This window comes from Vicugna pacos, chromosome 19, assembly GCF_048564905.1.
Source record: "Vicugna pacos chromosome 19, VicPac4, whole genome shotgun sequence".
In the NCBI taxonomy this organism is placed as follows: domain Eukaryota; kingdom Metazoa; phylum Chordata; class Mammalia; order Artiodactyla; family Camelidae; genus Vicugna; species Vicugna pacos.
In genome coordinates this window covers 27,772,780-27,798,208 of record NC_133005.1, presented here as the reverse complement: position 1 = coordinate 27,798,208, position 25,429 = coordinate 27,772,780, and the positions used below count along the sequence as shown (strand labels likewise).

Below are 25,429 nucleotides of genomic sequence, written 5' to 3'. Positions count from 1 at the left end.
CCCCTCCAAGAAGCTGGACGGGTCTGCTGTACAGGTCTGGCTCCTACTCTCCCAGCACAATTTCCCTCTGGTCTCACCTCCAGCTGGGCCTCTAAAACTCAGCTAAGTTCCCTCCCCTCTGGTGGGTGGCTGTGCAAGACTGAGCTGGGAGCCCCAGTGCTCCCCCGCTGGACAGGTCTCCACATCAGGCCTGCTTACACATCTCATTCTCCCGCGGGCCAGGCATACTTTGGGCTTCTGGAAGCCTCCTTATTTCTGCATCCCCTATCCTAGTGTGGCATGAGGCATCTCAGAGACTCTCAGTAAATGTCTGTGAACAGAAATACTCCACAGAAGGCCCTCCTGCTAGGATCCGGTGCCCAGCCCTTTGTTATGCAGTCGCTCCAGTCCCCAGACTCCTCCAGAAGCCTAAGGTGCTGGAATCGCGCCGGCCCTAAGCAGCAGGGCAGGGCCCTCGCACCACCCATCTGCTGGCACTGACTAAATACTTGTTAACTCTGAGAAAGGGGCCCAGGACTGGGTTCCAATCTGAGTTCTGCACTCCCAAGTCATCAGGCCTTCAGTCTCCCGTCTCTAAAAGGGAGGAGACACACGCTCATCCCTTAAGTTCCTCATCGGTGTGACATTTGGGAAAGTGTTCGGCAAACTGCACACCAGCCGGGTGTCTGGAGGTAGTGTAGGTTGAGGTGCTTCCTTGGAGGCTGATTCAGGGCAGGTGACTGGACCTGTGTGACCCGCCCCATGCCACGTGAGGCCTTCGACCTGGTTTTCCTCAACCCCCTTTAAGGACAAGCAGCATCTTCCCCAGGCGGCAGGAGCCAGGGAACCAGTGGGGCCTGGCCCCAGTGGAAACTCTAACACAGGCATGGACATTTGTTCACAATGTTTCCAGTGACTAAGGCCACACAAAGCAGTTGGCTGGGCCCTTCCTGAAACTAGTCCCAGAGCTGCCCCCACTCCGGCCATCCTGTCCCACTTCTATGGGGGGCACCTTCCCTCACCCCCCAGGGCAGGGACCAGGCTCCCCCTCTCCCTCGGCAGCAGGCAACACACAAGAGGTTCACCGTGTGGGGCAGTTTATTGACGTTTACTTCCCCAAATGACTTTTCCTCACTGGTGGAGGTTGAAAAGAACTGGGGGGTTTGGAGGGGATACAGATGGAAGCCAAATGGTATACCTTGAATGCGCTGTGATGAGTTGAAAAGAGGTTGGTCTGAGATTGACAAGCCTCCCCTTTCAGAGGCTGAGGAAGTTTGGGCCCATGAATACACCTTCATTCAGCCAAATCCCTTCCATGTGACCCGGTAGAACCAGGCATCACCCTGGCCGCGTCTTCCGCTCGCTCTCATGCCAGGCATCTTTCAGGCCTGCCTGTTGCACTAGTGGGACCGGGGACCGCGAACATCGCAGTGACCTTGGGGTCTTGACCTAAACAAACAGGGGAAGCCTGGCCTGGCTCCATCTACACAAGCAGAGACAAGGGTGCCTGATTAGCAGGAGATCTGATCTGCGTGGCACAGGTATGGGAGAGGGCAGTGCCTGTCAGCATTAGATAATGACTCTAAAATGTAGTGTACATCTACAAGGTGTTGACTAAAGGCAGGACACAAGGATTAAGTAAGAAAATGTAACTTGCTGAGCTGACCTAACGTCCGAACAGACTTCCAAGACAGTCTGTGCACACAGGGGTTCCAGTCCCCTTCGCTCTAAACCATCACAGAAGCAGAAGGGAAGGGAAGTGGTGGTCTGCCTAGCTGGGGCCTGGAGGCTCTCATGACTGTCCAGGTCTCTGCGGTCAGAGGGCCCACCTCAGACCCTGAGCCCGGAGCGAAGCGAGGGTGTGGAGCCTGGCAGGGCTGCCCCCAAGGCCCTCACCCCGCCCGCTAGAATCCGCAGGCCGCCTCTTCTACCGCTTCTTCTTGGCCTCCTTCTTGGGCCTCTTGTTCGCAGAAGGAGCAGCAGTCTTGGGCTTCCTCGTCACCTCTGCGCTTCGGGGCTCAGATGGTTCTGCCTCCTACGTGGCGAGAGAAAGGAGAGTCCTCCTGAGACAAACCAAGCCTGACACCAGCAAAATGAGATCACGATGGGAGGGGCTTTGCAAACGGAAACGTCCCACAGAAATACAAGGGGTGGAAACTGTCACTGCCGGGACCCAGGGTCCACAGCATGCGGGATTGCCCCTGGGGAACAGGGTGATTCTCCGTGTAGGATAAGAGAGGAGGCCCAAAGGGAGGGGGCCGCCTCTGGAGTCTCACAGGCCTGTGTGGAATCCAGGCTCCTCCACGTTCCAGCTAAGAGACCTTGTAGGCAACTCGCTTCCCCTTTCTGTGTCTTGGCTTACTCACCTGTGAAATGGAAATAGTGATGCATACCTCGGAGCACTGATGTGAGGAGGCAAAAGTGCATGGAAAGAGCTCAGTGAAATGCAAATGCAGCCGGTGGCTGGCTGGTCACCCTATGCAGGGACTGGGCAGAATGTGAGCAAGGAGCCGGCTGCGGGCAGACCTACTGTGGCTTGCTCTTCTGGCCCTGCTCCTCTCCTCCTCCCTTTCAAGCCACAGACTGCCAGGGCCGGGGAGGGTGGAGAGCGCCAGCCGGCAGACGGGCAGCCCTGACACTGTGTTCTGTGGCGCCTGGCAGAGGTGCCCCGCGGGAAAGGGCAGAGGGCAGCCTCGGGGCAGAACTGCAGACTCTCCCTACATATGCGGCAGCTCTGGTTTTTATCTGTCATGTACACTGTGATTTGTTCCCTGTAAGATTTGGTTTAAACAAAGGTTTTACTGCTGAAAAAAGATTCAAAACCACAGATCTAGCTCAGCCTTTGCTGTGCTGATAAACAAAGTAGACTCTAGGGAAGGGACTTGGCCTGTCCCAGCCCCACAGGCTCACATCAGAGAAGAAACCAGAGTGGCCTCAGTCCTGTTGAGTGTCCCCTCCTCCCTGGGTGATAAGTCACACTGAGCCACAGTCAGGCAGGATGTGAGCGAGGCCCATCCAGCCCAGAGAACATGAACTATAGTCCACAGGCCTTGTCCGGCCCACAGGCAGACTTCACTTGGCCTGCAGCATTTATTTTTAAGAATTTGAGCCAAATGGGAGATTTCCTATTCAATCTGGATTCCTTGCTTTTCTTGAAGACCTTAAAACATCCTGTGACACTGGCCCTGAGTCCCTTCATGGAAGAAATGACTGAGTGGTGGCTGCACCTTTCTTCAGGTGCCCACCCCTCCATGGCCCCACTGCCCCCAGTACTATAGGAAGGAAATATTTCTCAGTACCTGTGCTCTTTTATTAAAAATGGGAAAACAAAAAAACTAAGAATACTAGGAGGGATCACACTGTTTCTAGAAGAGAACAGTATTTCTTCGTGTTTAGTTGGCCAGCTCCCAGCTTGCTTTACTCTCTGTCCTTCCCTCCTCACTGTCGGCCCCTGGCCTAGGCCACCATCAGACAGAAGAGGCAGGACTACGGCTGTGGAGGGCAGTCCCCACCTAAGGCCCAGTCCAAAGGTCTGTTGGCTCTCTCTTACTGGCCATCATTGTCTGCTCTCCACCCTGCGAGCCTGCCAACCCTGTCCCAGGCACCCCTGGGGGATCCTCCCAAGATAACGAGGGGGCTGGCCCCTCCCCAGCCAGGTCTCTGCTTGCGCCCTGGACTCGGCCAGCCTGGCCTCTGGTGCTGACACTATTTATGTAACCTGGCAAAAAAAAAAAAAAAAAAAGAAAAAGAAAAAAGCAAGCAAGAAAGAAAGAAAGAAAAGAAAAAAGCTAGCCCGTTAGAAAAACAAACAAAACCAAACCTCAGAGGAGCCAGTGTGTCAAGTGCACAGGCTGACTGATGGCCGCAGAGCCCGGCAGGAAGGGCTACTGTTTAAGGCAAACTTCACACGACACAATGCCTCTGGAGACTTTCAGGGCTGGAAACCGTCCCCAGCCCAGCACCTATGAGGCCAGTGGAAAGTGGTCAGTCCCTGCCTGCGTGCCCTGTTTGGGCCTTATGAGATGCATGGTTTATGCACAGGGAACTTGCCGAGGTCTGCCAGGATCTCCAGGGATGGAGCCCAAAGCTGAGTGCCTCCTCTGGTTTCAGTGGGGCCTGGATCAGAATCCAGAGATAAGGACACCCAGTTGTCCCCAGGACATTCCTTACTCCACAGACCTTCTCTCGGGCACTTCATCCTTTCTGTCACCTCCCAGACCTCTCTCCTGACCCAGCTGTCTGTCAGATGACAGGAACTGGCACCTCCCCGGCACCTCCAATTCAAGTGTCCCATTCAGAGCGTGACCCCTTCTCCAGCTGGCCTGGCATCCTCCCTGCTGGTGGGCAGAGCAACCAGAGTCCCAATGACCCTACCTTCTCCCTCCTCCCCTCTGTTCAGTCAGACATCAAGTCCTGCTGATTCGACCTCCTCCACCTCTTGACGTGGCCACTCTCTCTAGCATCCAAGTCCCCACTGCAGTTCCCCCACTGCCAACTGGCCTCCCTGTCCTCTCCAAGCCATTCCTCATGCACCTGCCAAAAGAATTTTTCTCAAATGCAGATCCCCCGCCTTCAACCTTCCAGTGGTTTCCATCACCCACAGTCTCGTGTCCCACACCTGGGACAGCACCTAAGGAGGCCACTTCTCCAGCCTCCCCTAGTCTCTCCTCCAGGCCCCACACTGGGTCAGGCCCCAGGGCTTTCTCTGCTTACCCCTAAACAAGAGGAGCATCCTTCTCTCCTTGGCCACCCAGCAAAGCCCTCCCATGGTTTGGCCCAGCCCAAGAACACACTGCTACTCACTGTCTAGCCTTCCTCCTCTGCCCCTCTACCTCCGGTAGGGTGCATGCCCTCCTCCCACCCCTACGCCCCAGGTACCCAGGAACCTTATGATGCCACTTTTATTTTACCAAAGTCACATGTTCTCATGTTGGTCTCCCCTACTGGCCTGTGAGCTCCTCCAGACAGCTTCAACTGTTCCTGAATGAATGAATGAATGAGTGAATGAAATGAAATGAAAGAACACACAAGAGCTCCCCTAATCATGGGAACTTTGCTCTTGTTTATTATCATGAAAATGCACTTAAGTCTAGGCCTTGCTTTTTCCATGGGCACAGAGGACACAGATACCCTAAAGCATGGCTGGACACGGACACCAATAACAATAGTAATAATAACAGCCACAACATCTGCTAATATTATTTACAATATGCCAGGCCCCAGGTCCGTGGTCTGTACATATCTCACTTTTGCCTCAAAAATTGCCATAATCAGCCCCATTTTATAGATGAAAGAGACACTCAGAGAGGTTATGTGACCCAGCTAAGGTCTCAGCTGGTGAGCAACAGAGACAGGATGAACCTAAGCTCTTAACGTCCGTGTGGTATAGCCTCTCCCGGATTTCCTAGGGATCTCGGGGCTGATGGCAACCAAGAATCTGAGTCAACTGTGAAATATACTTTCTCTCCATTGAGCAGCGCCTGGAAGCACAGGTGACTGTGGGATGACAAGAACAGCTTGTTCTAATTCCTGCCGCTGGGTCATTCAGGAAGCCCTTGCTTGTGACTGCAGTTCCTACAGGAGTCAGGGAAGTGGGTTAGCGCTCCTCGAGTCAGGCTTTGTTTTCTACAGTTGAGAGCAGCTCTCTGTGGGAGTGTGGACAGTGTACAGTCATCGAGTCATCTGAAGGCATTTTCTGTCTCCTCCTCACTCCAGACCTCCTCCTCTCTTCCCCAGCGCAGTTTCTGGCATTATCAGCCACACAGGTACCCAAGCTAGAAACCTCCAAGTCATTTATGAGTCCTCGTGCCCCCACATCCAATCTGTCCCCATGGCCTGTCCATTCTGCCTTCCACGGGGCTCTCAACTCTGCCTGGTCCCCTCTGGTCCCACACGACCGAGCCAGTTCAGACCACACGTCTCCTGCCTGCCCCTCCCACAGGTTTTCCTCACCGTCTGCCACACTGCTTTCAGAGTCTATTCTCCTAAAACTGTCCTGACCACGTGTCTTCTGCTTTAAACATGTTGCTGGTTCCCTCCTCGTATAAGACAAATTCCAAGAACCCCCGAGAAGCCTCCAGAGCCACTGCACTGCAGCCCTGGCCCTGTCTCCAGGCACACCCCCTTGTGCAGCCCACTCTGTCACTTCTGGGCTACTGGCCAGCCAGTATCCCCCAGATGCTCTGTTCTCTTTCATGCTTTGCACATGTGCTCTGCAACCATCAACTATCTGTCTGCGCCCAGTGGATGCAGGTTCTGTGCTGGGCAGCACAGGATAATGAAGAAGAGGTGCACACTTAGTGATGTGCACCACGTGGGTACTTGACAACATCAGCTCACTAAGCCTCCCATCACCCACATGAGCCTGTCACTCTGAGCTCCATTTTGTAGGCAAGGAAACTGAGGTGCACCAAGACTTAGCGACTGGCCCAAGAGAGCACGGCTTCCTTCCCCACAAGCTGCAGGGAAGCTGTTACACACATGATTCAGATGCTGGGGTCCTAGCCATACAGAGCTGTAGCTCCGAGTTCTTAGCTGGCAAGAATGATTGAATAAATGGCTGACTCTTAGCTTCTCTTCAAATGTACATTGCTGGTACAAGCCAGGTAGATGGCGGACACCAAACTCTGCAGCCCTACCCTTAAATCTGGGAACACCTCGCCTTCTCTGAAGCCAATTTGCAGTTTCCCCAGCGATTCCACTTTGGAGAGTAAAAGAAAACCTCCCTCCACCGCAGGTGGTTCCTGGGTCTGCAGAGGCGTCCTCTGTGGACACAGGCCTCATCAACAATAAAGAAGCTCCGAGCCGCTTACGAGGCCAGAAAATTGCTGCTATTCATCAGATTCAAATAATCGAATCTGTGCCACAGTAGATCAAATCCCTTCCAGCAGGGAAGGCACATGGCATTTTATGATTTCCACTCTACAGTTCAGTGTGGATTTAGTCCAATAAATCAGGACAAAATGTCATTTTACACAGACTGAAACTATTCTCTCCTCTAAAACGGTCCAGGGAAAGAAAACCACCATAGCCTCATGCTCAGGTAGGCCCACACACCTCTTCTCACTCCATCCTCAAGAACAGTGTGAGTCAGGTGTGAATGCCCTTTTTACAGCTGGGGACGTGGGCTCAGGGAGGTGGAGGCTGGCCCGCACTCAGCCCACGGCCCAGTGCTGAAGTCTGTCCTGCTGTGTGCTCTGGCCGGAGGCCTCAGGCAGATGGGGGCTGAGAAGACCTTGCAGGGTCGGAACTAGCACTGACCTTGAGGGGAGGACAGGACTAGCTGAAACAGAACGGGGAAGGCCATCCATGTGGGCTCCACAAGGCGAAAGGAGACACAGCGTCCGGGACGCACTTGGCAGGCGAGGAGAACTGTGATTAGAGAGCACAGCCTGGGAGCTCACTCCAGACACGACTCAGCATGGCTGCAGGCCCTGCCCACAGGCTGGTCTGTGGCTCCTTGTGTGCCCAGACGTCTCTCCCACAAGCCAGTACACATCTCGAGACCGTGTTTAGACCTTCGCCCTGCCCACCGCACAGCCCTCTCACAGGAACGGCTCATTAAGTAAAAACCACCTTGCCGCCCAGTTCAACTGAGAACTCCTTCCAAGCTTAAGAAAGTACAGGGCAGACACGCAAAGTTGGTTCTGCGAGACTGTCCCCTGAGGTGCTGGGAACAGGTGTGCGCTTGCCTGGGTGAATTATTTACCACGGCAGCCGTCACTGGCAGTCAGGGGCCTAGTCTAAAATCAAGATCCCCAAGGAGAATTTTCCAACAGGGTCTTGAACTCCTAAGGCCACTGCCCCGCTGCCCCTGGGAAGGCTCCAGCCCGTTCAGGGCTCCAAACACTTCAGGGCTTTCTGGTTGACAGTGAAGGCTCCACGGGCATCACATGGAAAGCTACCACCCTTGCCATCAATTCTGAGGGGCTCTCCTCCGCCAGATCACAGTGCTGGGCATCAGTTGTTTCTGTCTGCCCAACACCCCCTCTCTGTCAGGGCCCTGCCCTTTCCCTGTCCCATGTGGTTTGGGGGGGGGGGGTTCTCAGTCACTGTGGCCACACGAGTGGCCAGTTAAACATGGCCTGGCCAGAAATGGTACCCAAACCCCTTCCCACCAATGAGGCAGGATGCAGACACGTGGCCAGGACAGAGCCAAGCAGAGGTCTTCCGTGAGATTTGGAAAGTGAGCATAGGCAGGGAAATGGCTTCTCTTACTTGTACATCATGAGCAATAAGGATGTAGACCGGGGCTGCTGCAGCCATCCTCGAGACAGGTGGCAAGGGCCTAAGAATGAAGCCAGCACTTGCAGGAAAGCCAGGAAATGGAGAGACAGACAGAGCCCTGAAGACCTTTTGAGCTTCTGAACCCAGCTGTGCCTTGAAATTCCATTTTAAGAGCCAATACAGTCTTTCTAGGGAAACCACCAGAGCTGAGTATCTGGGCTTTCAAAGAGAGGGCCCTCATTAATGCAAGAAAAGACTACAGCAATCACACAAAGATGGCAGGGTGGGAGTGAAGGCACCTGCCTAGGGGCTGGCAGCTGGCTGAGCAGATGTGACATAAAATATGAAGAGATGTGAATAGTCAGCATGTAAACTACTAGGAGAGTTGGAGACTAACTACCCAGTGAGCTAATACCACCTGCTCCACGAGTCACTGAACTGAAAGTCAACACCCGCTTGCTGAGGGTTGGTGGGATCAAATTCCAGGTGAAAACAGATCCAGAGGAACCTCGGAAGTCCGCTCAGGCAGGCTTTTGGGAAGGAGGAGAGGATCTTCCGACCTTCACTTCCTCATTACCTACTCTTTCACTCCTGGAATTTGGCTCCCACCTCATTAAAACTACTGCTCTCCACTCTGAGAAAAGCTCTAGACTATCTTCCCAGAAGATGTGCCTAAGCATAAAAACATCACGTTTGCACACAACTGCAGGGAGCTCACAGACGTCTGAAGCCTTTATCTAGGGATGCCCTAGGGATCCAGGAACTTAGTTCTACTGAAACCAAGTTCTGAAGGAGGGCAGCCGAACAAGGCATCATTATCAAACTGAGCAGCCTTTCCTCCATCACTCAGTGGGTCTCGTTTTACATGGGAGACTGGGTTTCGCATGTGCCCTCCTTGAGCCACTTGGGGTTGTCTGGGGAGACCACAGTCTCCTAGTCCTCTGCCTGCTGCTTTGCCCATCTCCAAGAGAGCAAAAGGAATGGAGCCTCCAGCTTCATCTGCACAGCACTCCTGCTCCTCTGGGAACAGACCTTCCCCTCCACCCTATGAGGTCACTTCACAGGATGCTCCCCTCCCCCAAGCTGGGTCAGCTACAGTTCCTTCTCCAGGGAATTTGGAGCTGGGACCAAGCAGGAAGGCAGACTCCAAACGCTGCAGCTCAAAGACAGTAAACTTTGGGAGCTGTTAGTGGCCACGTTTCATCTCATCACAGGGACAGCAAGCAGAGGAAGCAGGGCCCTGGGAAGAGGAGTGAAAGACAGGAGATGGACAGGAGGGGAAGGGGAGAGATGCAGATGGTGAGTGAGGGGGTCCCCGGTGAACCCTCCACTTCCAGAGGCCCAGCTGCATCCCTGCTCTGGGGCAGCAGCCACATCTTCTCAGTATCTCTACACTGCATAGAAACTACCTCAGGCAGGTTGGGAGTGGCTGAAGTTCAGGCCTTCCCTGGATCCTCCTTTCCCTTGAAAAGCTTAGCAACTCATTGAAAGTTTCAAGAAGTCATGCTATGTTGGTTAAAATAATTCCCAGGTCTCTATCCCAAACTTCTTGCTGGTTCTCCCTTTCCCACTTGGATGCGGTGCTACTATTTCAAACGTAACATATATAGAACACCTCCTGTCCTGCCTAAAACGGTTTGTGCTTCAGGGAAATGGTCTAAGGACTAGACCAGTGGCTACATAACAAAATCACCTGGGCACTTTAAGAAAATACTGATCCAAGGCTTCAAAGAACAACTGAATCTGAATCTCTATGGGTACAGCCCAGGCCTTTGAAAATCCCCCAGGTGGGTGCAGGCAGATGGAGAATCATGGATTCCAGCCAAAGGACAGGCAATTCGTGCTACCACTCCCCAGTCCCTTGCTCGTGGAAGACATGAATGAATAATTTCTTTCCTCTGGAGCCTAGAAGCAGCCCCAGAATCTTTTCCACCACAGCCACCATACAGTCAATCCGACTGGCATGAGACATGAAACATGGCTGCACCCTGGAATAGACAGAAACGGTATAAGGATTTACCTTCTTATATTTTAGAATCCAGCCTGCAAGAAAATGCTTGGATTAAGTGTGGACCAGGCCTCAATCAGGCTCAAACAAATGTTTGTTTTTTTCGGGTCTTAGTTTAATGAGGTGTCAATGAACAAATGTTCTCATTTGGCTTAGGATTCTAGGGACTTTGGTTTTGATTTTACGAATTAGTTCTCGCTCCTACTATGAAAAGAAAGGGGGTGGGGTGGGAAGCATTTCTATGTGTTCCTTTTTTCTTCCCTGATTACCCCCCAAAGAGCTTTCAAATAATCTGGTATGTATTGAAGTGCTGAAGTCATAAACTAGTTGCAAAAAATCGGCTTACTGGAACAACAGGAAAGACATTCTTTAGCTTTTCAAAGCCGTTCCCATCATCTGGAGCCAAAAATATTATCTTCTGACCCAAAAAGCCACTAATAAACCTTGCTTCTATAGGCCAAGCAAGAGGGACGATTTTGCCCTAAGGAAAGCAGCAGAGAGAACAAGATTGTTCTCTGGGTCCTCCCACCCCCACTTCCACCCTCTCCCACCTCCTTGCCACCTTCCACTTCCAGCTACCTCCCTCCTGCCCTTGAGCTGCCTAGAGTCCCCATAGCTGTCCCCATTCCCACAGGCTCCCTTCCTCCCTACAAGCTCCCTAGCCCCAAGTTAAAAGCCCCTTCTTACCCCTTCCCCATCCAAATTCCAAATCCCAGCTAGCTGCTAAGCACAACCCCTAAGCACGGCCTTAGTAAACTCACCCTCTTTGTAAGACTGTTTATACATACAGAATACTGTGTTTCCTTTACATTTATTTAGGAGTTTGGGGAGTGAGAGAAGGCTGCCCTATGGAGGCACACAAGAATCCTTGCATAACTGAGGACCATTTACTGGTGTGATGCATCAATAAAAAGTGAAATTAATGGTACTGTATTTTTTGCCACTGATCCATTGAGAAACTAAAAACAAACAAAAAAAGCTAACAGAGTAACCTTCAGTTATGAAGACATTCACTTGCATGAGCCTTATTTCCCTAAACGTCAAGATAAATGAAAATGAGATGTTCTATATTGACATTTTAAAAGATGAGACTATTGATACCAAAACCAAGGATATCACACACACACAAAAAATTAAAGGGCAGTATCACTGATTTAAATCCTCAAAATATTAGCAAACCAAACTCAACAATACATTAAAAGGATTGAACACCATGATCAAGTGGGATTTATCCCAGGAATGCAAGGATTTTTCAGTATCTGCAAATCAATCAATGTGACACACCACATTAGCAAATTAAAGAATAAAAACCATATGATCATCTCCATAGATGCAGAGAAAGCTTTTGACAAAATTCAACAACAATTTTTGATAAAAACTCTCCAGAAAGTGGGCACAGAGGGAACATATCTGAATATAATAAAAGCCATATATGACAAACCCACAGCTAAGATCATACTCAACAGTGAAAAGCTGAAAGCATTTCCTCTAAGATCAGGAAGAAGACAAAGATGCTCAGATGCTCACTCTCGCCACTTTTATTTGACATATATTTGAAGTCCTAGTCACAGCAATCAGACAAGGGGGAAAAAAAAGAATTCCAAATTGGAAAGGAAGAAGTCAAACTGTCACTGTTTGCGGATGACATGATACTATACATAGAAAATCCTAAAGATGCCACCAGAAAACTGCTAAAGCTCATCAATGAGTTTGGTAAAGCTGCAGGATACAAAATTAATATACAGAAATCTATTGTATTTTTATACACTAACAACACATTATCATAAAGAGAAATTAAGAAAATAACTCCATTTACCATCACATCAAAAAAGAGTAAAGTACCTAGGAATAAACCTACCTAAGGAGGTAAAAGATCTGTACTCAAAACTGTAAGACACTGATAAAAGACACTGAAAACAACACAGATGGAAAGATAGCCCATGCTCTTAGATTAGAAGCATTAATGTTGTTAAAATGATCATGCTACCCAAGACAATCTATAGATTCAATAAAATCCCTATCAAAATACCAAAGGCAATTCTTTCTTTCCTTCTTTCTTTCCTTTCTTTCTTTTCTTTTCTTTTCTTTCTTCTTCCTTCCTCCCTTTCTCTCTTTCTTTCTTTCTTTCTTCCTTTCTTTCTTTCTTTCTTTTACAGGGGGTAGGTAATTAGGCTTCTTTATTTATTTGATTTTTCAGCAGAGGCACTGGGGATTGAATCCAGGATCTCAGGCATGCTAGGCATGTGCTCTACCACTTGAGCTATACCCTCCCCCTTACCAAGGGCAATTTTCACAGAACTAGAATAAATAATTTTAAAATGTGTATGGAAACATAAATGACCCAAATAGCCAAAGCAATCTTGAGCAAAAAGAACAGAGCTGGAGGAATCACACTCCCTGGCTTCTGACTATACTACAAAGATGCAAGAATCAAAACAATATGGTAATGGCACAAAACAGACATATAGATCAATGGAACAGAATAGAACCCAGATATAAACCCATACTCTTATGGTCAATTAATTTACAACAAAAGAGGCAAGGATATATAATGGAGGAAAGACAATCTTTTCAATAAATGGTGCAGGGGAAACTGGACAGCTACATGTAAAAGAATGAAACTAGAACATTCTCTAACCCCATATACAAAAATTAACTCAAAATGAATTAAAGGCCTACATGCAACACCGGAAATCATAAAACTCCTAGAGGAAAACATAGGCAGAACACTCTTTGACATAAATTGTAGCAATATTTTTTTGGATATCTCCTAAAGCAAAGGAAATAAAAGCAAAAATAAACAAACAGGATCTAATTAAACTTAAAAGCTTTTGCATAGTAAAGAAAACCATCAAAATGAAAAGACAACCTACTGGATGGGAGAAATATTTGCAAATGATATGCCTGATAAGGGGTTAGTATCCAACATACATAAGCAGCTCATTCAACTCAACATCAAAAAAACAAATAACTCGATTTAAAAATGGGCAGAAGACCTGAATACACATTTTTCCAAAGAGGACTTGCAGATGGCCAATAGGCACATGAAAATATGCTCAACATTGCTAATTATCAGAGAAATGCAAATAAAAACCAGGAGCTATCACCTCACATCTGTCAGAATGGCTATCATCAAAAGAACACAAATAACAAATGCTGGCAAGGATGTGGAGAAAAGAAAACCCTCGTATACTGTTGGTGGGAATGTAAACTGGTGCAGCCACTGTGGAAAACAGTATGGAGTTTTCTCAAAACACTAAAAACAGAACTACCATATGACCCAGCAATTCCACTCCTGGGTATATATCCAAAAAAACCAAAAACACTAATTTGAAAAGATACATGAACCCCAATGTTCATAGCAGCATTATTTACAATTGCCAAGATATGGAAGCAACCTCAGTGTCCATCAATAGATGAATGGATAAAGATGTGGTATATACACATACAATAGAATATTACTCGGCCATAAAAAAGAATGAACTGTTGCCATTTGCAACAACATGGGTGGACTTGGAGGATATTATGCTAAGTGAAATAAGTCAGACAGAAAGACAAATACTGTATGATACACTTATTTGTGGAATCTAAAAAATAAAACAAACTAGTGAATATAACCAGAAAGAAAAATACTCACAGATATAGAGGACAAACTAGTGGTTACCAGTGGGGAGAGGGAAGCAGACAAGGGCAAGATATGGGTAGGGGATTAAGAGGTACAAACTATTATGTGTAAAATAAAAAAAGCTACAAGGATATATTGCACAACACAGAGACTATAGCCAATATTTTATAGTAACTATAAATGGAGTATAACCTTTAAAAACTGCGAGTCACTATGTTGTACCCCTATAACATATAATATTGTACATCAACTATACTTCAAAAAAATAATAAAATAACAAAAAATAAATATGAAGTTGTTATCTCAAATTAACCTCTAAATGTCTAAATGCAGGGTGAGTTGAGGGGTGGTGGGGAGGCATACTGATTAGCCCTTTGTCAGTTCCCTGCCTCAAAAGGCCTCAACCCAAGGTGCCACTAAAAACCTGAGCTCAATAAAGGACACCCCTTTTTCTGAAAGTTCCCTAAATGGATCTGGGCCTCTACAGCTAGCCTCGAAGGATTAAGAACACAACAGGAGCTGAGCGACAGCTCTCCAAAAGGCCACACAACTCTGACTCTACATCTCCGTCTGTAAAACAAGAACATTCATCACCTCCCTCCCTAAGGACTCTTAGCAGGCTTCATCAGTGGCCAACGACAATAAAAATGTTTGTTATTTTTAATACCCAATGCTGTGCCGTGTCTGTAAGGACAGAGCCACAGAGCACAGGGATTATCTTTTTAGAGTATGATACAACTGTGGGCAGAAAAATTCCAATTATGACCTCCTTCTGAAAATACCAGAACAAGTAACAGAGATGGCCAAAACAATCCAGAGGCCACATGCCTGTCCACGTTCACCAAGGTTTTCCCCACCTTCGCTGGCTGCTCCAACCCGCCAGTTCCCTGCATGCTAGAGCTCCTCAAGGCTCCCCCCAAGGCCTACTCCTCACCTCACTCCATATTCCATCCTTAAGAGACCACATCCCCTCTCGTGGCTTCAATTACATCTCATTGACTCTCAAATGTTGATCAACTCCTCCTGATACAGACCTATAGATCCAGCTGCTTACATAACAGACAGAACCACCTGGACATCTTACAGACACCTGTTTAAAACTGAACCCAGGATGCTCCTTCGTGTCCCCAACCCAAGCTTGCCCTTTTGCCAGGGTTCTTCCCAGTTACACCAGCAGGATCTCTGGGACACAATCATCTCCAAGATACGTATCTCCAGAATATACTGTATATTGTTAAGTGGAAAAAATAAAGTGAAACTGTGTTTACTAGGATACTATCTTTTATGTATCAAAGGGAGAATATAAATGAATAAATAAATATCACACACATATCCATTTGTGCATATTTTCAAAAAGAAACAAAGGAGGGATAAATGAAAATAAAAACGGTTGCATATGGAGGGAAGAAGGGGAAAGGGTGGAAGATACTGAGATTAAAGGAAACTTCTGTGACTATCTTGTTATAGAGTATTTTTTTATAGCTTTTATTTTTTTTATTTATTATTTAATTTTTTTTTAAATTTTGGTATAACAAGGGGGGGAGGTAACTAGGTTTATTTATCTTCAGAGGAGGTACTGGGGATTGAATCCAGGACCTCATGCATGCAAGCAAGCGCTCTACCACTTGAGCTACACCCTCTCCCCCATTGTTATACAGTTTTGACTTTGGGAAATGTATATATAGAAGTTTTATATAATTTTTAAATTAAATCAAAAGAAAAAATATCTAAAAATTACAAACAAATTGAAGCAAATTAATATATGTCATGGTGGGAGTATACCTACATGAAGAAAAGGCTTACTGAACACAATATTCTGACTATACGTTCCCAACTGGGACCTATTTTGGGGTCCCAAAAGAACCACAAAGAAATCTTGAATTTCATTCTGAGTCTTATTGTTAGCAGAGAAAAACAATATAGTTATTTGAAAACTATAATAAGTATATTGGCAGTGTGCAAAATAGAGTTAACATTAAAAACAACTGCTATCCTTAGAAAAGCCAGCTTGCAAGGTTGGCCCTTGGCTGGCATCTGGGAAACTGGATTTGGGTGGTTCCCGTAATTCCCAGAACTGATAAGAACAGCTCACTGTGCCTAACCTGTCTGTGCAAACAATATGGTTTAATCTGAATACCTGCTTTCTTTCTGGAAGTCTGGAATTTTGGTCCATACTAGGCAGAGGGTGCTTATGTGGCCTCTCCGCAAAAAAAAACCCAGGCAATGAGTTTCTAATGGTTTCCCTGGTAGACAATATTTCACACGACTTGATGCAGCTCCCACTAGAGACCATGTGAGCATTAAAAAAATCAAATTAAAACATCAAATATAAAAAAATTTATGTTTAAAATGATATGAAAATCAAAGCTTTATTGGTCAAGATTGGAGGTTGCTAGAGCCCAAACTCACTACTCTGAAAACTAATAAAGGAAAAGCATCAAGCGCTTACCTGCCTTTCACTATGAATAGCATTTGAGAGTAACCATATAGGCGATGAGGAAAAAGGTCTCCTTCACTGAAGAATTCCAGCTCATAAATGCAGAAGGAAATAATGGATCTAGCAATGATCAATGGATGCTAAGACCATTCAGATCAAAGACTGATGGAGATTTTATAACAGAGGGAGAAACCATTACCAACTAATATATTAGAATCTCTGTGTGACAACCAGACACCACGTGCCTGTTGATGACACAGAACAGGAAGTACACAGCACTAGCCACAGGGGTTCTCACCAAATAACCTGATCTGCACTGAATCAAGCCTCTAGATCGAATTTCCTATCAATAAGAAATATGGGGAACAAGGGAACATGTCAGATAACACCACAGAGAAGCAATCAGCCAAATCCTGGATGTGGATACTGTAGATGGTAACGATCTGCTTTCCTAAACAAATAAATGTCATGAGATAAGGGGAGATGGGGTGGAGGAATGCGGGTGCATAGCTATAGAATAAAAAGACGTATAGAACAAGAGTCAAAACAAGAAAGCCTATATGATCATGTCACCCTCTTCCTTAAAACCCTTTGGGCCCCACCCACTCCTCTGGCTGCACCTCTCATGTCCCCTCTGTGCTCTGGCCACAGTCACCTGCATTCAGTTCCTAGCCCTTTCCTTCATTCCTCGGGTTCCCGGGGAGGGAGAAGAGCACAGCCCCTGTTCCGGTATAACATCAGGTCCTCCTCCTTGTTTTACACCCTCACAGTACCCTGCCTCCTCACGGAAACATGTGTCAGTATTTGTTTCATATCTGCCCTTCCCCGAAAGACTAGAAGCTCCTTGAGGGCAGACACCACATCTTTCAGCAGTCTGACATTAGTATACAATGTAGGCACTAAATAAAAATCTGCTTAACGCATATGTGAACAGAGAAGGTACTAACCATGTGGGCCAGTGCCCCAGGTGGGAATCTGGGGATGCATTCAATCAGTAAAGCCCAGCATAGTCCCTGCTGGTCTTCACTGCTGTGACATCTATTTTTAGCACCTAGAACCCCGCCTGAGGAGCTGAGGCTCACAGGGAAGGACTCACCGCCTCGTGGGACTTGGGAACAGGGATGATGATGGCCAGCACACAGATGAGCTGGAAGATGGCCCCCAGGAAGAGTCCATACCGTAGCAGGTTCTCCAGGAATGTGGGCTCCGGCACCTCGGGAGGAGAGAAGTCCAGGTCGGAGGCCATGGCCCCAGCTGCCTGCTGCCTGAGGTCTCCTCCGACTCACCACTCTCCAGAGCCAATTTCTAAACAAAGAGTTAATGTCAAGTTTCTACATCTGACATTTATTTACATGGTTCCACTTACACAAATACACTCACCTACGTGCAAGAATATATAAAGCAACTGTAGTGAAATGTTAACAATTCTAAGTGGAGGATACACGGAGGTCAAATTGGACAATTTTTTCAACTTTTTTGTACATTTGAAATTTTTTCAAATATAAATATAAACTTACGAAAAATAAATAAATGCGAACACTTCAACAAAAATCGCAAATCAACATGTGCCTGTTGATGACATAGAACAGGAAGAATGTATTTATTGAAGGCCTGCTCTGTTACAGGTTTTGTTTATTCGTTCATTATCCAGTCATTCATTCAACAAATACTTACTGAACACTAAGCACTGAAGACTGAGCAAAACAGATAAATACCTGCTTTCTTGGGGCCTACATCTCAGGACAGATGCAGACAAATAGCGCACCCAGATGTGATATGCCAGACAGTAATAACTGTTTTGAAAAAAACTTCAGAAGGGCATCATCTTATTTTACGAAGGGTGACAAGAAGGGCCTCTCTGAAGAAGAGACAGGAATAAGGTGGCAGAGAGACGATGTGTGAGAGTGAGCCGGTGGAACATCTCAGGGAAGTATCTTCCAGGCAGACAGAAAAGCAAGTATAGAGGCCCCAGGGCAGGGATGTGAGGCCAAACTGGCCAGAGAGGAGTGCAGGAGGGAGAGTGGAAGGGGGCAAGGTCAGAGGGGAGTGGGGGCTGAACTTGTAGGACCCTGACACTCCCGATTTGATGGAGTAAAATGTAAAGCCACAGAAGGATTTCTGAGTAGAAAAGTGACATGATCTGATTTACATTTTAAATGGGGCGGGGGCGCCGAGAGGGTGCAGAGTGGACAAAGGGAGACCAGTGAGGAGGCTCCTACCAGTAACCCAAATAAGAGATGCTGAGGACAGGGGCGACAGCAGCAGTGGTGGCCAGAGGTGGCAGGTCTGGCCTCAGCCCACCCCGTAGCCTCTCCTTTCACCAGGGCCCCCCTCTCCTAACCCCCGGCCATGCTGAAAGAACTGCCTGTGGCTCTCCAAGAGCATGGGGCTCTTACACAATCCTGGGCCTCCACCCAAGCTGCACACTCTGCCAAGAATGCCTTTTCCCACTTTGCTTGGCAAAGCCCCCACTCTACCTCCAAGGCCAAGCTCGTGTCTCCTCCCCAGCATGCCTTTCTTACTGCCCTCCTCCCACCCTGGTGTGACTGATCCGCTCTCCAGAGCACCCACGGGTGGCTTCCTTCTGCCTACCCCAATGAGAAAGGGGAAAACTTACTTTGGAACCAAGCCCACCTGATTCCAAAGCCCTTTGTGTTTTCAGGGACCTCTGTGACAAGACAATTTGCTGCTAAATCTGAGCTGTCCAATATGGTGGCCATGAGCCACATGTGGCTATTGAGAGTTGAAACACAGCTAGTCCAAATTAAGATCACTGTTAAGATAGGTACAACACTCAATTGAGAAAATAGTATGAACATAAGAATTTAAAATAACTCATTAACAATGTTTTATTTGATTGCATGTTGAAATGATATATTGGATTACAGCCACACTAGTCACAATAGCCAGAAGATGGAAACAATCAGGAATCTATCAACAGATGAATGGATAAACAAGTGGTACAGACATACAAAGGAAATTTATTCAGCTACTAAAATGAATGAAATTCTGATATGTGCTACTACATAGATAAACCTTAAAAACATTATGCTACGTGAAGTAAGACAGACAGGAAAGAACAAATATTGTATGATTCCACTTATATGAAGTACCTAGAACAGGCAAATTCAGAGAGACAGAAACTAGAACAGAGGTTACCAGGGGCTGGAGGAGGGGAAATGGGGAGTTACTGATGAATGGGTACAGAGATTCAGTCTGGCGTGATGAAAAAGTTCTGGATACAGGGGCAATAGTTATACACATCATGAACCACTGAATTGTACACTTAAAAATGGTTAAATGGTAAATTTCATGTTATGAATATTTTATCACAAAAAAACTAATTATATGTTTCTTTTTACCTTTTAAACGTGGCTACTAGAAATTTTTAAATGACACACGTGGCCTGCATTATATTATGGATGGCTCTGGACTAAAGAGACTGTCCTAAAACCTTCCCCAACCTTGGCTCCGTGGCTTCACTGATTTGCAACATTTTTCCCACATGGAGGAGTGACTAAAGGATAACAAAGATGACCTTCTAAGTGAACAAACTAGGGTTTATGTAAATGTGCACTGTCTCCCTTTCTACCTGGTCACTTAGGAAGGTCGTGTGCCTTCCCAATGGCCATTGTTTCACACCACTTCTGTCTTCTCTGGGAAAGGCCTTCAAAGCCTGAGGCCCTTTTTTTTTCCCCTCTAAACTCCTCAGGGCTGGCAGATCTTCATCCTCCCAGGAAGGATTTGACTTCTGGAAAGAACCCAACACGATCTGGATCCAAGTGTGGTGAATCAGGTGGGGCCTCAAGCGCAGGACCATTTTTGGTCAAATACAAGGTATGATGCTCAGAACCCAGGCTGATCGTTTACGGAGGCTCAGAAACTGGCCCTGAAGTGAATTCCAAGGCGGCTGCAACGACAGCTTCACTGGAGGAAACATACAGCCCCGAAAGGACACTATATCCTTATGCCAAGTGAATAGCAAGGTGTGAAAAAGCTCTCTTATTTCTTCAGCTGTACCTCATTAATATATGTTTTCAAAAATGCCCCTGGCCCTAAGCTTCATATTTAAGACTGTGACAAGCCTCCTGGACTTACCAATACTTAGATTTATTACTGTTACAACAGCAACATTGTTAAGAATACTCGCAGTACAATAAAAACATGGGGCCAGGAGTCAGGGATGGGGAGTGAGGGGAGGCGAGCACAAATCCTGCCTCCCTCAGCCATGAGCTATACTTTGGGCCAATTCCTTGACCACTTGATGTTCTCCTGACCCAAACAACAATATCTACCCAAAGCTATAATGCTTTTAAGCTTTCTTTCCATTAATGGCAATTAGGCAATATATAACAAGAGTCATAAAAGTGATTATATCCTTTGACTGAAGAACTCACTTCCTAGAATTTACAGTAAGGAAACAATTCAAAAGAAGAAAAAGGCTTCGGGTACAAAAAAGCTCATGGCAATGTTATTCATAATACTGAAAAACAGGAAGCAACTTAAGTGTCCAACAATAAAGCAGTTAAGCCATGATGGTACATAGCACGGCATATGCCCCCTTCACTAAAATGGCAAATACAAATGTGTATCAGGCCAACAGAAAGAAAGCAATTACATAAACACTGTAACTATAACCATGTATAAACAGTGATTTTATTGGCTAAAGGTCAACAGGCCATAAGAACATGTAAATAGTTACTGTTAAAGTGAAGGGGTCATAAGCTTTCATTTCGGGGGGAATATTACTGAAAAAAGAAATACAATTTAAAAGAAAAATCCATGCCCTGTCTACTCCCTTCACAAGACTTTTATAAATTCTAATGAAATGCTACTCAAGAGAACTTTCTGCAATGATGGAAATTTTCTATATTTGCTCTACAATATGGTGGCCACCAGCCACACGTGGCTATTGAGCACTTAAGTGAGGCTACTAAGGAACTGAATTTTTCACTTCAATTTTACTTAACTTTAATTAATTTATAAATACTCATATTGAACAACAGGTATAACCAGAGGGTGGTTGTAATAAAGTTCTGGAAAACATAAAACGCTCTACACATCTTGTGTCTGCTCTACAACTCCCATTTAATTTTCTCTGCACCCTGTGCTTTACTTCCCAGCCTGTCTGCTGGGATTTCTGGGCTTTCCTTTCCTGATTATAGAAGTCACAAGAATCCTACTCATCCTTCCAGTTCTCAGCTAGGAGGCACTTAACCCTGACTCCGTGACAGGCTCTGCCCACCCTCCCGCCACTGTCAGAGTAGTCGCAGTAAGGGTGAGTGAATCACTTGCCAGATGTGCACCGCACTTTACACTCAGCATCTCATGCACTTCACGACCACTCCGGCAGGTATTATACCAGTGGTCTGAGATACTCATTCACTGGACACACTTACTAAGCACCACTCTAGTTCCTGCCATGGAGTTTTCATCCAATTGGAGGCAAACACACACATATAGATATAATGTTGCGTCAAGTATGAATACTATGAGAAAATCTAATGAGAGAGATAAAAGGTGATATTTTATATCAGGTGGTCAGGGAAAGGCCCCTCTGAGAAGTTGACACTTCAGCAGAGGCAAGAAGAAAGTAAAAGAACAAGTCATTTCAGTATCAGTTAGGTAACCCAGGAGGGAGAAACAGCCAGGGATAAGCTCCTGAGGCAGGAATGAACTTTAGGATCAAGGAGAAGAGTAGAGTGAGCAAGCCTGTAAAGCCAGTAGGGCTTTGGCTTTTCCTCTGAGTGAAAGGGGAGCCACTGGAAGGTTCTTAGCAAAGAAGTGCCGTGGTCTGACTCATTTGTAAATGGTCACCCTAGCTGCTGTGTTGAGAAGAGACTGCAGACAAGAGTGGAAGCAGGGAGACCAGTTAGGAGGCCACTATAATAGTCAAAAAGACACACTTGCAGCAGGAAGCAGGGGAGGTGGTGAATTCTTAGGTTATAGATATATTTTGGAGGGCCAACAGGATTGCTGAGGTGAAATCTGAAAGAAAGAAGTTAAAAATAATACCTGAAGGTGAAACTCTTCTGTACGATACTGTAATGGTAAATATAAGACATTAAGCATTTGTTAAAATCCATAGAACTTTACAGCACAAAGAGTAAACTTAAATGTATGCAAATGATTTTTAAAAAATCATTTAGATATCCAGGATGGAACGCAGAATGTGATATTCTGAATCTAAATGTATTACAAATGGATTAAATAATTTCACTGAAAGGGTAGGGGAAATCAGGTGCTGACCTCCGCAACTCTGGAAATGAGTGGAGTCTGTAGACTAATGGCAAAAGGAACTGTACATATGCAGTCTACTCTAATTAATAAAGTTTTTCCCACATGGGATATAGGTTAATAATTCTGAAACTATACATGTACACCAGAACTGAACAATTAAGTAAATGGATGGTATTTGGTGGGAGCAAGGTTTGTCACAATTGGAATAGGAGGTTACAGATAAGCCAGAGAAGGCTGGAATGATCCACTTGGAATGGATGAGTTGCAGACATAAATATGAACTCATATTTAGCTCAATATAGATACAAATGGCTACATAAATATTTATAGATATGTGAGCATATAAGTAGGTTAGGATGTACACACGTATCTCTTGCTGTGTGCTGAGAGGGCCTAGAAATGGGGGGGGGGGGCATATCAGTGGCAATGAGCACAACTAGCACCCAGATCTTGGTGTCTAATATCATTCTCCAATAAAAGGAACCAGGGCTCCTTGGAGAAATGGTTAATTCTACGCCCCAAGCAGGAAATATATAAGATGAGCCTGAAATAGAAAGTAAGAAAGTGTTAAAAAAAAAAAAACACACACACATTGATTGGGGAATATCAAAGGGATACAGGAGCCACTTCAAAGAGCGCCCAACTGCCAAAGTCAGAACAATTTGCACAACAAAATATAGTAGTGGATTATAATTCAAGGTATGAAAATAAATATCCAAGGCGCTGATATAAATGATTTAATAAGTGGACAAATTTCCCACGGAGAAGAATTACAAATTATTTATGTACATAATCTGCCTTTAAGCGTGAAATATAATTCCACACTCCTTAAGCGTGGGCTGTGCATAAGGACTTTCTTCCAAGCGCAATATGGAAAAGCGGGGGAAGGAGAGTAACTGTACAGTGGAAAAGCTTGACTACCCCAAGCTAGTTATCTGGGTTAACATCAACTATGATAACTTACACCGATAGTACATATTCCTGATGTGATGTGATGAGAATGGCACTTTACCTCTAGGGTTTTCCTCCCCCAAACCTATAACTCCAATCTCGTCATGAGGGAAACACCAGACAAATCCCAACTGAGGGTCATTTTACAAGACAACTGACTGGTACTCAAAAACTGTCAAGTTTCCCTAAAACGAGGGAAGTCTGAGAAATCATCACAGTCCTAGGAGCCTAAAGAGACACAACTAACTAAATGTAATGTGGGATCCTGGAACAGAAAAAGAACACTAGGAGAAAACTCAGCAAATCTGCATAAAGCATGGGGTTTAGTTAATCATAACTTACCAATGTTGGTTCACTAATTGTGACAAAAGTACTATACTAATGCAAGATGTTAATAGTAGGGGAAATTGGAGGGGTGCATGTGGGAACTGCAGTATCTTCACAAGAATTTTGTAAATCTAAAATTGTTCTAAAGTAAAAAGTTTACTGGGAAAAAAAACCCCAACACTTCAAAATAAATAAATAAGCCCTGAGACATGAATAGCTGTCCAGACTTAGCAAATAGAAACTAAAATTCTCTAAGACTGAAAAACCCAGATTTTAAGTATGTTGGTAGGGGATTCTTAGCTTCTAATGAAGTGGTTTTAAAATTCTGTTCTGAGAATTCCACTGAAACACACTGCGAAATAGAAAACCAGTGTCAGGAATTACTGTCTTATAGCCGTGGACTGCATACCCAGACCCATCCCATTATAACAAATTCTCAAGATCTGCTCTAAACTGGGTTAGAATTTTGTCCTATGGAAAAGTAAGCCATCTCCCAGAGCAGTCAGAACCGGCATCCAGTGGGCTGAAACTGGTGGGCAGATGTCCTGCAAAATATAATTACTAAATCCGAGTTTGTTGCCACCACTTAAAAGGTGTGGGGTTTCACATACTCGTTTCCCACTTGTCTTAAAAGAAACTAATTCAGCAAACACTCTCTGTGCATTCACTAAGCGCTTTGCATTCACCATCTCATTTAATTCTTAGAACAAGCCTATGGGCCCATTTTACAGAGGAGGAAACAGAACCAAAGAGGCAACCAGAGATCACCCACGGTTACACAGCAATACAGGTACACTCGGGGGTCGAACCCCAGCGAGACTGACTCAGGAGCTCTGGCTCCTCCTAACGCTCCGCCCGTGGAAAGAAAAGCCAGGTCACACCTGTGAGAAGCACCGGGTTCTGGCCCCGGCTGCGAACAAAAGCTCTGGGCGGCAGCAAGAGAAGCCTTCCGCCTCCCTCAGACTCAAACTCCCCTCTGCAGTTAACTTCCGAACGAGCGCCCCAGGAAGTTATTTGAGCCGCTCGCCGAGCGCCACCCGGGCGGGCAGAGCAGCGCCGCCGTCACAGCCGGGCCGCGGCGCCTGAGCGCAACCCCTTTTCGGTTCCCGCAGCCTCTGCGACTCCGCCCCGCCCCGAAAACCCGACCCGGCAGCAGGCAGCACCGCACTCACCTCCCGCTTCGCCGCGCCGCGCCCCCGGAAGTGGTTCCCCGCGACCCTGGATCCCGGAAGTGACGTTCCTTAGTAACCGGCGGGCTCAGCTCCGCCCGCCCCGCGTTGCTAGGGTTGGTGGATCTTGGCCACTTGGCTTTGTCAGACCTTTGTCCCTATTCTGTGGGTTTGAGCAGAAGGGAGAGGCCGGCAGAAGCAAGATCCAGACCTTCTGGATTCTCCAATCCCCTTTATCACAGCCCATTTCAGCAAATGTTTATATACGTTTATAGAAGCCTTAATTCTATATCAGGCCCTGAACTAGGAGCCTATAATGCAGAGAGGAGACAAACAAGCAGTGTTGTAATTCAGACGGAAGAAAATTATCAGTATTCGTTGAAAACTTTCACCGAGTACCTACTCTATGCCTTATGCTGGTTGCTGAACCAGACAGATGCAGTCTCTGCCCTCATGGGGCTTACAGT

General features: G+C 46.3%; 1 protein-coding gene across 1 annotated transcript; it reads right to left on the bottom strand.

The window, feature by feature from the left end:
• Positions 1 to 1,059: 1,059 nt before the first annotated feature.
• Positions 1,060 to 25,017, bottom strand: MANBAL (mannosidase beta like). Its single transcript, XM_006202562.4, has 3 exons — positions 24,966 to 25,017; positions 17,372 to 17,580; positions 1,060 to 2,014 (listed from the first exon to the last, which is right to left on the bottom strand). Exons 2-3 carry the CDS (start codon positions 17,519 to 17,521, stop codon positions 1,907 to 1,909), a joined length of 258 nt encoding a protein of 85 aa, XP_006202624.1. The 5' UTR covers positions 17,522 to 17,580; positions 24,966 to 25,017; the 3' UTR covers positions 1,060 to 1,906.
• Positions 25,018 to 25,429: the final 412 nt, after the last annotated feature.

Bases quoted from the DNA above. Each gene is read 5' to 3' on its own strand.
- MANBAL (XM_006202562.4), bottom strand. From the start codon at position 17,521: ATGGCCTCCGACCTGGACTTCTCTCCTCCCGAGGTGCCGGAGCCCACA. The intron at 2,015-17,371 runs GTGAGTCCTTCC...CTCGCCACGTAG, and splicing joins TTCCCAAGTCCCACGAGGCG to GAGGCAGAACCATCTGAGCC.